Consider the following 14,781-nt stretch of genomic DNA (forward strand, 5'->3'; position numbering starts at 1 on the left):
CAAAAGAACAAACATGAAAACCATTTCTGAATTTAAGAATGATCAAGATTGGTTTCTATGGTTTGTTTGTTTTTTTAAACTTTAAAGCCCACTTAGTCTATTAAAAACATCTTAATTTGATCTGTAATTGATAGTTAAAATATTTGTTAAATATATCAAATTGTGTGTAGTGTGTTCAAAGTGTGATTTAGAAGGAATGTCATGATATTAATATGTTATATTTTAAGATAATCTTCTTTAAAGGGGATTTGGTTTAGAGACAAACAGGGCTGAATCAACCTGTTAGATGGACCCCCATATAACCCCCTCTAATAAATTCACCCTCTCACCACAATATTCATTTAATTAATAATTCAATAAGAAAACAGATTATAATTGTGTCAGTTTATTGTCATTCTGGGAAATAGATTAAATGCAAAGGAACCAATTAATAAACTTAATTGTATTGTTATTTAGTGATGATCCAGACCTCACTGTCACATGTGACGGCGCCCTCCTTCATGATGTCATAGCAGCCCCCCCACCACTTGAGGGCAGAGCTGGACAATAAAAATGTCCTTTTGTATTACAGTACATGTTCAGGCCCTGGTAGCATCCAGACATCCTTAAATCCTGAAGTCATCTGCATCACCACAACCTTAAAAAAACAACAACATTCTGTTTCACACTTTTTCTTGAAAGAACATAATTAAATGTTCTGGCTCTGTCCTAAATGATCTAACTGGAAAGTCAAACTCTTATGGGATGTTTTTGGGCAGGTGATAGAACCTGATCCTTTGGTTGCCATATTCGTTGTCACAAAACCACAGACTGTATATAAGAAGTGGACGGAGTCCCCTGCTTTGTGGTTCTGTTTGACTCTAAATGGACCATCATGTACTAAATGAACATCATGCTGTATTGAAGAAGACTTGAAACTAGAGATTGAGACCATAAACTCATGTTTACAATGTTTACTGAGGGAATAAATCAAGAGAGAAGTAGAGTCATTTTAGACTAGGCTTCTATACAACCAGAGGAGTCGCCCCCTGGTGGACACTAGAGAGAATGCAAGTTTAACACATGAAGCATCGGCTTCACTCTTCAGAACCGGAGGTTGCCGCTCGGATAGAACCTGATCCTTTGGTTGCCATGTTCGGGGCCTCAGAAGAAGGCAGTCCTCTTAGAGAAGCTAATTACACGATCGCAGCCCATATGATGTTGTTAGCACGCAGGCTAGTTCTCCTAAACTGGGAAAACACCTCAACCTCCAGCAACATTTAACGGTTAAGAGATTAAAACTGGAGAAACTGCAGGTTAAGACTTTGTGGCACTGCTGACAAAGTGTGTCCCTTCCTGGACTTCCTAGATGAATATATAGATATATATATATATATGACGATACTGTGACACAATATTAGCATGTGTTGTGTAGCGGCACTTCACTGGTTCCCATCCAACCGGAGGTCTGGAAGGTCAGCCAAGCAGGAACATCCTTGGATCCTCGTAGGACCTCTGAGCATGAAGGATGAGACTGAAATGTATCAAAAATCTACAACAGTAACAGAATGCAGTCTATAGTTGATCGTAAGAGGGTGCTTTTTTGGAAATGTTTTAGAAATGATTGAATCTCTAAAAGTCCACCACTGTGACCACAGGTAGACAGACCCAGAGACAAAGTGTTCACAAGTCCTGATTTCATACAGACTTTCTTTTTTAAACCCTGGTCTAAAAAGGACACTGACACGTTCTGTGTCTGCTTTTCTGTGACTTGAGTGCTGACCGAGGAAAAACAGTCAACATTCACACACATCGTAACGCGCAGGTATCTGTTGGATGTCTTCTTTTTTAGGGGCGATGGGAAGCGCAGCTTTTTCAAATTCTGGCACCGGCTGTGTCAAGTTACCCACAGTACCGGATATGGAGCAAATTTACTTTCAAAATAAAAGGTGAGTAAAAACTATACCAACGTTGGCCCAACGTAAAGGTGTGACTACTTCCGTCAAACATAATATTTTGTATAAATTATAGTTGAAATAGACTATTTGGATAGCACTAATCAAAATTACTCTACAGGCAGAAATGCACCAAAATTATGTTTGTGTAGGTATCGTGTTGAAATGAATTATGCAACATTTTTGATGGAGTACATCACAAACTGTGTGAGAATTGCATTGAAAATGAGCCAACATATGTATTGTTTCACGCATATATTTAGTTTTTAAGTGTGCTGCATCGGTTTTGAAACCTCTTGCTCGTGCTGACAATCTGAACAATGAAATATATATATATATATATATATATATATATATATATATATATATAGTTACTATTAGCATTAAATACCTAAATGTACTGCATGGGGAAGAAATGCTATTTCGGTAATATATATATATATATATATATATATATATATATATATATATATATATATATATATATATATAATATTCCATAGTTGCCAAAATGATGTATTACTCTTTGGCAGCCCTGATGTGGTGTAAGACACGGACCATAGACTGTGACTACACCGCACCGCTCACCTCGTTACTGAGAGCTTTATTCTAACAGAAACACTAACCGGAAGTGGACTCCCTATGCTGCAGGCGGGCTTGACGCTAGTCTACAACACCGGGGGTGGGGGGGGGGAGGACACACGGCGGCTATCATGTGAGGAACAGGTCGCCGGAGTGAACCGCAGCACCGACGTTAATGTCAGATTAACAGACATGTGAGGGTAGTTTTGGGGACTTCCTCTGGAGACATATTGAGGATAAAACCCGGAGAGCTGCAGCGGGACTGCTGCTGGTTCTTCTTCCGTGGACGCTCCGCTGTGAGCAGCTGACAGACGCGCTTTCCTTCGTGAGTAGACTTATCGGTGAACGTTGAAGTGGTTCATACCTGACATTCTGCTCGCGCTGCCGGGAAGTGATTCATTGTGTTCCGTCTGCTAGCTCGTGGCTAATTGTTACTGGTTCCGTTGAATTATTAATCCCGCGGTAACTTTATAGACGGTGGAGGTGCAAACAGGTGACGTGCGCGAGGCCCCGAACAAAAGGTGTCGTGGTCAACTGGGTCACAGAATGAGTTCTGTGAAATGAGACGAACCGGTATGGACCTGCTGCAGGTTACTGCAATCAAAGAATAGTTACTCTGGATTCAAGTTACTTCTGTCTGATAGAATGCGCACAGGTAAAAAGATTACAATACATTCAGCTTGATTGAACTGCTTTATTTATATATAATGTATTTAATAATAATAATAATTAATTAATTAATTAATTAATTAATTCATTATATATATAATTGATTATTATTAAATACATTTTATATATAATGTATATATTTATATATTTATTTAATAATTATAATTATATATATATATATATATATATATATATATTAAAGGAGAGGGGCTGCTAATAATTTCATCCCACAATGGACACAAGTTGCTTAAAGGGGAAGTTTACTCAAACAAGCTGCAACTTTTGGCAGAAAGGAGGACACCGAAGAGGAGGTGAAGTTGCTGAAGAGTCCAGGTGTCCCAGAGGACCGGCCCATTTATTTGTCCACCAGCCTGAGCAGAGCAGTGTTGTGTCTCAAGGTGAATTTGTCCCTCAGGAGTCAGTGGTGCACGTGAACTTCTATAGTTTTTAATAGTTTAATAGATACGTGTGTGTGTGTGTGTGTGTGTGTGTGTGTGTGTGTGTGTGTGTGTGTGTGTGTGTGTGTGTGTGTGTGTGTGTCCCTCATCTTCCATGTTGATTCCCGCATGCAGCAGGTGGCTTCACGTTCACAGAGACCTGAAACCCGGTCGGGCGAGACTCCAGTCAGATAGAAATCGGACACACACATACACACACACACACACACACACACGCACAGTGAGCGTGGCTCCTTTAACGTGGATTATGGATTTGAGGTGAATAAGCATCAGGAAGAGCAATTGTTGCCAGTGGCTTATATTTGTTAGAAGCAGCTTGGTCAGCATACGGGGCTGACGGGTCAGAGGTCCAGGACTCGGGGCAAATCCTTGAATGCTGCTGTTAAACGGGAGTTATTGCAGAAAAATGAGCTCGTTGTGTTGCTGCTGCTGATTCTACGTAATAGCTTCTGACTAAGTGTGCACTTTGAATCATGGAGTTTGGTGTGAAGCGCTGAGGTCACAGGTGCTAATAGGAACCGTAAGCCTGAAGGCAAACCTGCAATGCACTGTACAGGAAGTTGATTAGAGTGCTTGTTTGTCTGGATCGTCTGGATCTTTATGTTTGTTGCCTCCATAGTGACTCTGAACTGAATATGTAGGATTTGCCTTTTTTTTTTTTTTTTTTTTTTCCCATTTATGCTTTGAGCTCCACTTCCTACTTCCAAACCTCTAGATGTTAATCTCTGACCATTTCATCTCGGCGTTTCCTTCTTATCTGTACCATGATGCCAGTGGGAGGAGAGAGAGAGAAAAAAAAAATAGCCGTTACACAAGCCGTGACTTCCTGGAATGACTTATAAGGGGGTGTCGCCGCATATCGGCCCTGGAGGGGGGGGGGGGGGGGCGCGGGGGAGCAGCAAGACAAAAATACACCAGGGAGCCAAAGTGTCACTGTGACCAGTTTACTGCTGTCAGATCAGAAAGGCCAAGTCGAGCGCCACTATGTCAGCGTCTGTCCAGAAGGTCGGGTTGGGAACCAAACATCTGAGTTGTAGGATGATTTGAAACGGGTCCTGGAAGGAAAGGGATGGGCGGGGGGGGGGGGGGGATCCGATTGTATAGAAGTCTATGAGAAAATGACTGCAGGGTACGCTTTAGGGTGGACTTACCATCCACAAACCACAGACAGTTGGAAAATATGAGCAGACGACAATATCTGCGTTGTTTTTTTTAAACGCTCTCATGTGGTGAAGATGGCAACACTCGCTCTCCTGCGAGTGCTTCACGCCCTGAACACCACGACTCCTTTAAGTGTAAACCCAGGGCAAACCCTGCAGTGGTATTTCTTCATTGAAACGAGAGCAAAGATTGGAGTTACACCAATGGCCGAAGTGGGTGTTGAAGTTACACCATTGGCAAATCTCAGTTGGATGCATATGTTGTAAGAGTAGCGCGACTCCTTGCAGGAATAACAATGAGTGCGTCGGGAGCGTGTGGTCGTGTGAAACCGAATCTTACCATTTAGAAACAAGGATTTATTATTATTCATTAGGCGTATGGTTGGCTGCTGAATTCAAAACACCCATGAATTGAATGTCCAATCATCCAATTGCGGTGCCATGTGGACACACTGTGGGATGTAACGCCACAACAACCGCTTGCATATTGTAAGACTAATCCAGGCCCCAAATCTCTACAATGGGTGGTGTTAATATCGTTAGGATTAAGGGTTTGATTTCATGGGCTCACATGCACCAATTAAAGCCTGTTCCGGTACAAGCCAGCATATGGCCTGGTGTTGTTCACGCCGAGCTGCTGCAGGCAGTGTGGTAAGAGTGAGCGAGGCTCGGCTCGTGTTCCCACTCGTAAGCACATGTTGTTTCTGTTCATTTATTTGTTTAGCAGTGCACCGCTTCTTACGAGAGTTAGTAGCTGTTAAGCTTATTCATATCTACGAGCTAATTTGCATGTGGAGTCCCTGATATGTATTTATCCCCTAAAATCCAAGTTCAAGACTTGGATTCATGGTCCAGTAGATTAATGGGGGAGGGGCAGATGGAATAACAACACAAGTCATTGGAGCTTTTTGTTTCCCATGTATTTGTGGAATAATGCGAAAAGCCAAATCAATTTAACTCTATGTGGAATTTTGCTGTTTTGTTATTTCAGTAAGTGGCAAAACAGAAACCAAAAACATTTTTTTACTGAGTCTCTCTTTAAGTTTAATTTCATAACTAATGAACACATTTTACCAATATATTCTGTATTAATTCAACCAAATATAAAAAGGCAGTCAACTCACATTTTTACATTGAAACAACTTCATATTTTTAAAGTGTGTTTATGTTTTTCTGTAGTTCGCCATCTTTGCAATACATGCAGGTATGCTACTGACGTTAGCAATGCCAATCAAGGCCTTGTTACTAAACCTTTCCTTTTACAGTCTTATTGGTTTTTATTGGTGTTTACCACGTTTGGACTCTCCCCCATGCTTTGCCCAACCTTTGTACCAAAGGTAAGAATCAACACCGTGCCCTTATTAGTCAAAGACCAAGTGTGATTGGGTAGATCCTCAGGAAAGGAACCTTTTAACCGTTATCTCGCTCCCTTTTACGTCCCTTGAATTAGATCACAAACTGCTGTCAGAACAGCGTCGGGAGCTCCGGAAGAAAGATTACTTCTTCCCCTCATGGTATGTACAAAGGGAATGTGAAGAACCTGAGGACTAAATGAATTTATCATGATGCTTAACTGTGTTCCGTCGGTAGTAATTCTTAACATTTCATTTACTCCCATCAGATTTAAGTTCACGTTTCCTACAGCCTATTGTGCGTTGATATAGAATCGCTTGTAAGAGTTGGTAGAAATATCAAAACCTTCAGAAACCTCAGAATGCATGGCGATGAAGGTAAAGACGGCACTTGTTTGTTTTTGTTTTTTTGACGCTGGGATTTTAGCCCAACAGCAAACAGTCAGTTTTTGGGTCCTTCTTTGACAGTTTGACGGTCATGAGAGTGAACTTCTTGAAGAGCAGGTCTGTCTTTGTACGACTACGGTAAAGACAAAGGGACGGTCACATGTCCTCAATATCGTATGCTTGGCCTGTGAGGGCCTTGGGATGTGTTTCATTGTACTCATCATTTTGTACTTTCAAAGAACAGTTTTACATTTGTTTTACATTTGTTTTACATTTGGAGGTACGCGTATTTCGCTTTCTTGCCAAGAGTTGACTAGATTACAACCTGTCTGTGTGGTAAATATGACGCTAGATCCAAAAGGCTATTGGCTCACATTAGCATGAAGGCTAAAGGCTACGATCGTGGCTCTGTTCACAAATCTGCCTACCAACGCCATTGAAGCGATTCAGTCTTCTAAACGGCAGGTTGGTTTCAGAGAGCAGGTGTTGTCAGATTTTCAGACTTGCCATGACTAAAGCTTTCATCTGGCTGTGTGATTCCAGAGTGATTTCCATGCATTTGAATTTCGCCTGCTTCCATTACTCTCTATTTACATCTGACGAGCCAGACGGGAGATACAAATCTTTCTTCCCCTTTTTCCTCCTTCCTTCTTGTAATGAAGTGCTTGTCGACCGTGTGACAATGATCATACGGCGGAACAGCAAACACTTGTGCGTTAGTTCGGGTGTCGGCGACCAAAAGTCGTAAAATTCAGCTGTCCCCTAAAGGCTGCAGGCGTGATGAGACTTGTGTGTGACGGTTGTAGTCCAGCTGAAGAACTCCCAACATGGCAGCCGTGTCTCAGGTGTCGTCTCGTATAGTTATGGCGCTGACGGATCACACGCGCTCCGGACCGCAGTGGAACCTGACAGCTGTTTACAGGACGACGGACAGAATGTTGGATGAAACTCGTTGTAGATGGGCTTTAACCGCCACGAAGGCACAAAAAAGACTTTTTACTTGACCTTTTCGGATCACAGTAGGCTTAACATTAGTATGAATGGCAAAAATAAGGACATTTTTCAACACACTCGTTGAGCAGGAAATGTGCTTATTTAACCCTCTGATCCCCAAGCTTCCCTTTGAACACACACACACACACACACACACATTCAGCCTCTGTTCTGTACATTACATTAATGAGCCACTCCAGTGTGCTGTGGTCTCCCACCCAGGGAATAACAAGTATGCAGTGGTGAGCAGTTTGAGGCCCTTATCTGTGGGTGTGTTGCTTGATGTGGCCTCTAGATATTCAGAAGTTTCCCCTCCAAGAAAGGCTGTTAGCAGTGCGAGCGGTGGCTGACTTTGTCGCATGTTTCAGAACGTTCACGTTGTTAATTCTGAAGGTTTCATTCGAAGGCTGAATGTTTCACATTTGAAATACTGAAACGGTTGAAGCTGTAGCTAAAGTGACTCTCAAAATACAAATACTGAAGGAGGTCGAAGTAGCTGAATAAAGTTGAAGTGTCATTTGCAGAGCAAAAGATGAAAGCAGTTGAAATGGCAGCTGATGTGTAAATGATAAAAGTGGAAGATTTGAATTACTTCTGTTAACAACGTCAGCTTTCCATTATGTGTGGGTCACTTACCAATATGTCCGTGTTTATTGAATCCCTATAATAAAACATCACGATGTGCTCATGTGAAATACTCAATCCCATTGTTACCCAGAGAGTTTCACAATGTAGACTATTTTGCCGCGTCATCACCATTCACATCTATACAACCAGTGTGTTTTAATGTAAAAAAAAAAAAAAAAAAGCCTCTTCGTTTTATCATATCGTGACATTTCGTCATCTGGTGAAAACTGCTATATCTCTCTCTCTCTCTCTCTCTCTCTCTCTCTCTCTCTCTCTCTCTCTCTCTCTCTCTCTCTCTCTCTCTCTCTCTCTCTCTCTCACACAGAAAAATAAATATTGCAAAATCTGCTTTTTCCGATATGGTGCAGCCTTAAATAAAACGATTGTTAAGATGAACTCGATGACCTGGATGTTGTGATGGCAGTAATCAAAACTGAGGATGCTGAGTCATGGGAGGAAGTAGGCTAAATGCCTTTTGTAAACCTCCTTCTACACTGAGAAGACTTTACATGGACCAAGCTAGACGACACGCATCGATCGGTTGTTTGACAAAGTACTGTAGGACCGTACATCCACACATGCAGTGTTTTTCAGATTGACGGTATGACGGTACCGTATTGGCACGTTTAGAGCTTTCCAAGTAAAGATGAGAGGAGCCATTACGGTAACAGATGGACTCTGACAGTTCAGATTAAATCAAACCACACAACATACACATCCATCGTAGTGAAAACTATCGTCATTGTAGTTCATTCAGGACTTCGTGGTCCTTTTTGTCCAGATCTGTGATTTAGTCGTTCGGTCACTTCAACTCCTTGACATTCCAGCAGTTCAAGCTTCCTGTTTTCAGAAGAAATCAGTGCTGCCGGAGATAGCCGGCATGACCGCGTTTCCTTGCCAAGACTGCGCGCTCTGCGGCCCGATTTTAAAATTCCCCACATTTCAAAACTAAAGGATCTGCAACGGTGTTCTCTGCACCTCGTCTGTCTCGCTCCTGGCATCTAGTCTGTCTAGGCGGGAACTTGTTGACTCAGCTTTGATCCCTCTCACACACACACACACACACACACACACACACACACACACACACACACACACACACACACACACACACACACACACACACACGCACACAGACTTAACACAACTTAGGTTCTGTTATGTTGCAAGGGATAACTTATCGAACAAACATGTGACCAACATGGGGCCTCAATTCAAATCTGTCTGCACTGTGAATTAAAATGATAAATACTTTGAACTCTTTATCCGTCTCTGAGCGTTGTAGTGGAGAAGCCAACAGCTATCTGTCAGTGATCTCTGTTTGCTGCTTTAGAGTGAAGTACATCTCCAGTTTCATACTACTAACCCAGCCCATACTCACCTGCTTTCATTATGAGGTCAGTTTATAAAAAAAAAAAAAAAAAAAATTGCAGCTTATTTTTTGATTTTTTTGCACTTCTCACAATGTGCGGTTTGAAAACCCACCAAAGTAATATCTTATTTTATTTAAACAAGATGGCTGTGTCCTCCTCAAAAATGTTTACACAAAAGCTAGCGTTACTTTGTGCAATAGATTGTCGAAATGGGGAAAGGGTCGCACACTTTCCAACAGTCATGGACAGTCCGTTGAAGACAGTCGTGGTCGTCAGCCACCTCAATTCCCTCAATTCCATTCACATAATCCCTCAAGGGAAATCCTTACTGTATGATCCGCTAAACAAACACTTCCTCTCTTCTTAAAACGGCATTTTCCGTCTTCCACACTCAACCTGAAACCATCAAACTTGACTCTGACACCTTCCATAGGTTTTGTCGGCTACTATGGAGGGAGATGGTTCGCTTCCACTTGGCCCCCAGAGTTCAGAGTCCCACTAGTCCTCATCTGCGCTCCATCGTCATATTCTCCAATCAGTGGCGGCGTGAATGGTCCTGGAAGTCTGTGCTTATCCATCCCGATAGCACTGCAGTTGTAAAATTTGTAAGCAAAGGTCGATCTTGTTCTCAAGCCATCGTGCAGTTTATGCTCAGACTCGCCTTTTTAAGATCTGCCCAACACCAGTTCGTTGCCATTCGTCCTGCAGCTCACGTTCGGGAGGTACCACAACGAGACCCAACTCTCAAATTCCCCACCCTGAAGAAGTGAAATGGACTAGCTGGGAGCTTCATTCCCCGACCACATTTACCGTCTAGACTCGTATCTCCGTCCAATGCGAGCCGTTGACCTAATGCACAGGTTCCCGGGTACGCCACCAAGGCCTCGCCTCGAGACTCGATCTCAATGAAACGGAGACGAGACCACATGTCTTCAGTCCTCAGCAAAAAAAACCCCCATTGATTTAATAGAAACCCCTCTCTGTCCACGGTAATTATGAATGACATCACCATTGAAGGTGTGCAGGAGTACAAACGGACACTGAGTGCTAACGGCAGTGCTAGGTTTGCAAAGGCTAAACGACGTCTCTACTTCATATGCAAACTTGGACGCTTAAATGTGGACAGACCTCCACACTGAGTCTCAAAGTGAGTTGATGGAACAGATTGGTTATGGCGCAACCCAGTTCCCTGAAGTCAAGACGAGTACATGAGTCATTTTGGGTCATTATAGCAGTAGATAGCTATCTAACCCAAATGTGACTGTAATGTAGACCCTCTATGGTCTTGTTTACACTGGCCTCTGGAAATGAAGTGTTACAGGTTACACCTTTTCCAGTTTTATGCAAAGAAAAAAGTAAATCGAATTTTGTGCCTTCGTTGTGAATGAAGCGTCAATTTGTCTGTAGCCCAGTGACACATTTGTCCTGCTCTTCCTGTCACCTGTACGCTCCAAACAGCTGATGGTGGCTCACTGTTAAATTTGATTACGCCGCGCCAGCTTCTCTTGAAAGGCGAGTCGGTTTCCTCTCGGAGATCCGAGCCTTTATCTCTTGTGAATGGTAATTATTGCAAGATTTCTCTGCAAATAAATGATGCTGCAGGTGCTTGAAATAATAAGAAGCTAGGCAGCTAGCACTAGCTTAGCTCTCAAGATATATCTCACTATCGGTGTTCCTTAATCTGCACAGGCATTACAGGTTGCTGACGCTTTCATTTCATCGGGGGCGGGGTCAATAGAAAAGGATTTGTTTGATTTAGAATAAGAATCTTCAGTTTGTGCAAAAGCTTGCCTTAAAACAAACAAGAAGGACAAAGAAGAACATGGCATCAATATTAGCAAGCTGGTGCTGGACCAGGAAGTGTCATTCTGCGAAAGGTATTGATAAAATCCCCCAAAAAACGAGCCCAAATATATTTACTTTCTTTATCTCCCAAAAGTGTGATGAGCAGTTTGACTTGTGTGTGTGTGTGTGTGTGTGTGTGTGTGCATAGCTTAGCATGAAGCCTGGAGGCGTGAGAAGGGTTCAACAAAGGAGGTAAAGATGTGTTAATAAATCAGCTCTAGTGTTGTTGGTCTTGGTCTGTTCTCTGAACCAGCATCGCTGTTGTTTACTTCCTGCAGCCTTCATGCCAAGATAAGTTCGAACACACATTTCTGTGTCAATGGGTGGGACAGGTGCACCGATCTGAACGCTGACACCTGACCTTAACGTCTAATAGGCAATATCCGTCACGTTCATATCCATAAATGCTGTTAAGTATCCTGTAACTTCTGAAAGGTTCTTGTATTGCAGGCCACGCCTCCATTACGGACACTTGAAGTTACTGAAATAGCCGACTTGATCAACACGTCGTCCATTCAGCGTTCGGAAATAGATATCCAGTATGCGAGTGTTCAGCGTGAATAGGAAGACGTGTAGTAGATGTACAGAAGCCGGAAGATGGGATCGTGTAATCACTCACTGGCTGATTCCAGTCATGGCAGCTCTGACTGACTATCATAGTCTATTATCAATCGTGATGTACATGTTTTAATTCTAATAAGACATGGGCTTAAGGTGTATTTAAAGGTGGAGTTTGTGTTTCAGATATTGAGCAGCGGTCCTCAGCGTCAGACTGAAGTAGGGCGGTCCTTCTCTGAGCTGATATCAGGATGTTATTCCCAAACAAATTCCTCCAGCCTCCTTGTTTCCATTCCTTCATTTCGTTCCCACGGTTCCCTGCTCTTCAGGGATATTATGGAAGAGATGTATAAAAAAAAACACAGAAAAAAAACCTGATTCATTTCGCTGGAGGCAGTCGTCAGTCAATGGTTCTACTCCACTTCTAACACGTTGATATATAACGATATTCTCACTGAAGCAGACATGATCTGCTTTGGAAACTTTTTTTAACCTGGACACTGCATGAAATGGCATGGAAGATCAAAGGTGTGTGTGTGTGTGTGTGTGTGTGTGTGTGTGTGTGTGTGTGTGTGTGTGTGTGTGTGTGTGTGTGTGTGTGTGTGTGTGTGTGTGTGTGTGTGTGTGTGTGTGTGAGAGAGTTTATGTGCCGGTCTGGAGGGGGGTAATTGTAATCGAGAGGCTACTGTGTGCTGCCAAACTGTTAGGTAGCAGAGATGTGAGACCCCCTCTGGGCCACTCAAAGACTTAAAGGGAAAGTGTGTGTTTCTTGGTGTGCACTGTCCCTTGCCATGACGCACACTTGCCTGCATACAGAGTGTGTCCGCAGGTTTTCATGGGATCTTGTTTCAGGCCTGTTGGAAAGGCGCGTGTGTGTGTGTGTGTGTGTGTGTGTGGGGGGGGGGGACGGGACGGGACAGTATCTTTCTCCCAGCTCCTCCAGGGTTCACAGATTCCGTGGCTGTAATAGGGAGAATAATGCAGCGAGGCTTCCAGCGATCGGGATCTGAACCTTAACGTCGACAGAGATGTTATCCAAGAAAACGCCTGGCACCAGCTTCGAATGACTCCAGGGTCTGTTGCTGCGTAGACTTTGGGACATAGAAGGAATCCGTCGGTTAGTATCGGGTAAAGCATTTTATGCAGACCGCATAAAAAAACCCCGACGATTGTCTTAAGATGTTAATTGTTTGAGTGTGAACCGTCGTATGCAGCTGCAGTTTCAGCTGAAGCATTTCTAGAAGATGACATCTCTGTTGTATTTCAAGCACTTCGAGGGGCTTGAGGGGGCGTCATAGTGTAGGAGCCTCAGTGGTATCAGTTTAAGAGGGGGCCCATTTTCTGAAAGCACTCTGAAGTTTAGGCCCTGAGGGGGAACTGGAGATATCAGCTGTGCACAATCTGCTGAATGTTCCGGGTTGTCTTCTGCATCTGGCTCCTCCACCGAGCCGTTGCTAACCGTGTGGTGCCACCGCGTGACTCTTTCTGCCTGTAGGTGCCGCGTTGGAGCTTCTCCCATGACTGCCCAGCTGAGCCCCAAATGATGATGATGATGAGGATGTTGTTGGCTGACGGGGTTGTTGTTGTTGTTGTTGTTGGCTGGAATTATAGTTCTGTTTGGATACGTGTGGTCCAAGCAGTGACTCGACGCTCCGGCTACACGAGGCAACACTTGAAACATTTATTTTCAGACATTCCTTCCATTTGGAACGTGACCTCTCTCCTTTTTATGTGATTCTCATGATTTATATGATTTGTCCTCATGTTTAGCAGAGGGTAATGTACATCACTAACGCAGACGCTGTGAGGGTGCTTCTGTCTGAGGCTCTCTATTGGGGGAGGAGCATTTTTCAACAAGGTGTCAGAATCGGGCGGCGACCTCCGGTTCTGCCGAGTGAAGCCAAAGCGGAAGTGTCTTAAAACTTGCTTTCTCTCTACCGACTCCTCCGGTGGCAAAAATATTGTCCTATTGTATAGAAGTCTATGAGGGGAAAAAAAGCTACCAGAGCCGTATACGGCGTCTCTGCATCACTTTTCCGCATTCCAAATAGGGTGACAATGATGCAAAACGGACAACGTGGCGACGGCCGTAATCCAAGATGGCGACGGCAAAATCGACAAACTCGAGGCTTCATAACGGAGTCCACAAACCAATGGGTGACTTATTACATGCAGTCTTTGGTCAGAAGTTAATAAAATGCATATTGAAATAAAAAGGTGCACTCCGTAGACTGCACCAGGTGTGTCTTCAACAACCACTGCTGTGTTGCGTGATTAGATTAAATACAACCTACAATTCGCCAACCTCCTAGCTAGTTAGCCAAAACAACAAAAGTGAGCAAACTGTTTCCTGAGATATATGTGTATATATGTATATGTATGACTGATCGCCTGGTTCTTGATTTGTTTTTCTCCGTCTACAAATCTATTTTTTTTTTGTTATTGTTTGTTTCAGAACTGGCCGAGCATGACGGCACACATAGGAGTCCAGCACTGACGGCGTGGAAGGAGTGAACAGGAAAAGGAAGCAGGAGAGGAAGAAGAGAGAGAGAGAGATTGGGCACTTTTTTTTAATTTTTTTTATCGTCGGAGCAGATGGGCGAGACTGAGGACGAGCGTATGGCGCAGGCCGGCGTTCTCTTTGAGAACTTTGTCCAGGCGTCCACCTGCAAAGGCTCTCTGCAGGCCTTCAGCATCCTCTGCAGGCAGCTGGAGCTGGACCCTCTGGACTACGCCAACTTCTACGGCTCGCTGAAAGCGGCGATCAGCACCTGGAAGGTCAACGCCCTGTGGACCAAACTGGACAAAAGGGCCCAGCACAAGGTTTACAACCAGAACAAAGC

General features: G+C 43.4%; 1 protein-coding gene across 1 annotated transcript in view; it reads left to right on the forward strand.

Annotated features, from left to right (window-relative positions):
* Nucleotides 1-2,625: 2,625 nt before the first annotated feature.
* mical2b (microtubule associated monooxygenase, calponin and LIM domain containing 2b) overlaps nucleotides 2,626-14,781 on the forward strand; it is a 49,364-nt gene continuing 37,208 nt past the window's right edge. Inside the window, 2 exon segments of the mRNA XM_068722554.1 lie at nucleotides 2,626-2,841; nucleotides 14,394-14,781. The exon segment at nucleotides 14,394-14,781 is cut by the window's right edge and continues 16 nt beyond it. Of these exon segments, the coding sequence (XP_068578655.1) occupies nucleotides 14,534-14,781 (248 nt within the window). The 5' untranslated portion in view covers nucleotides 2,626-2,841; nucleotides 14,394-14,533.

This window comes from Cebidichthys violaceus, unplaced genomic scaffold (assembly GCF_023349555.1).
Source record: "Cebidichthys violaceus isolate CVI_PGR_0920_01 unplaced genomic scaffold, fCebVio1.0.p SCAF_3, whole genome shotgun sequence".
Classification (NCBI taxonomy): domain Eukaryota; kingdom Metazoa; phylum Chordata; class Actinopteri; order Perciformes; family Stichaeidae; genus Cebidichthys; species Cebidichthys violaceus.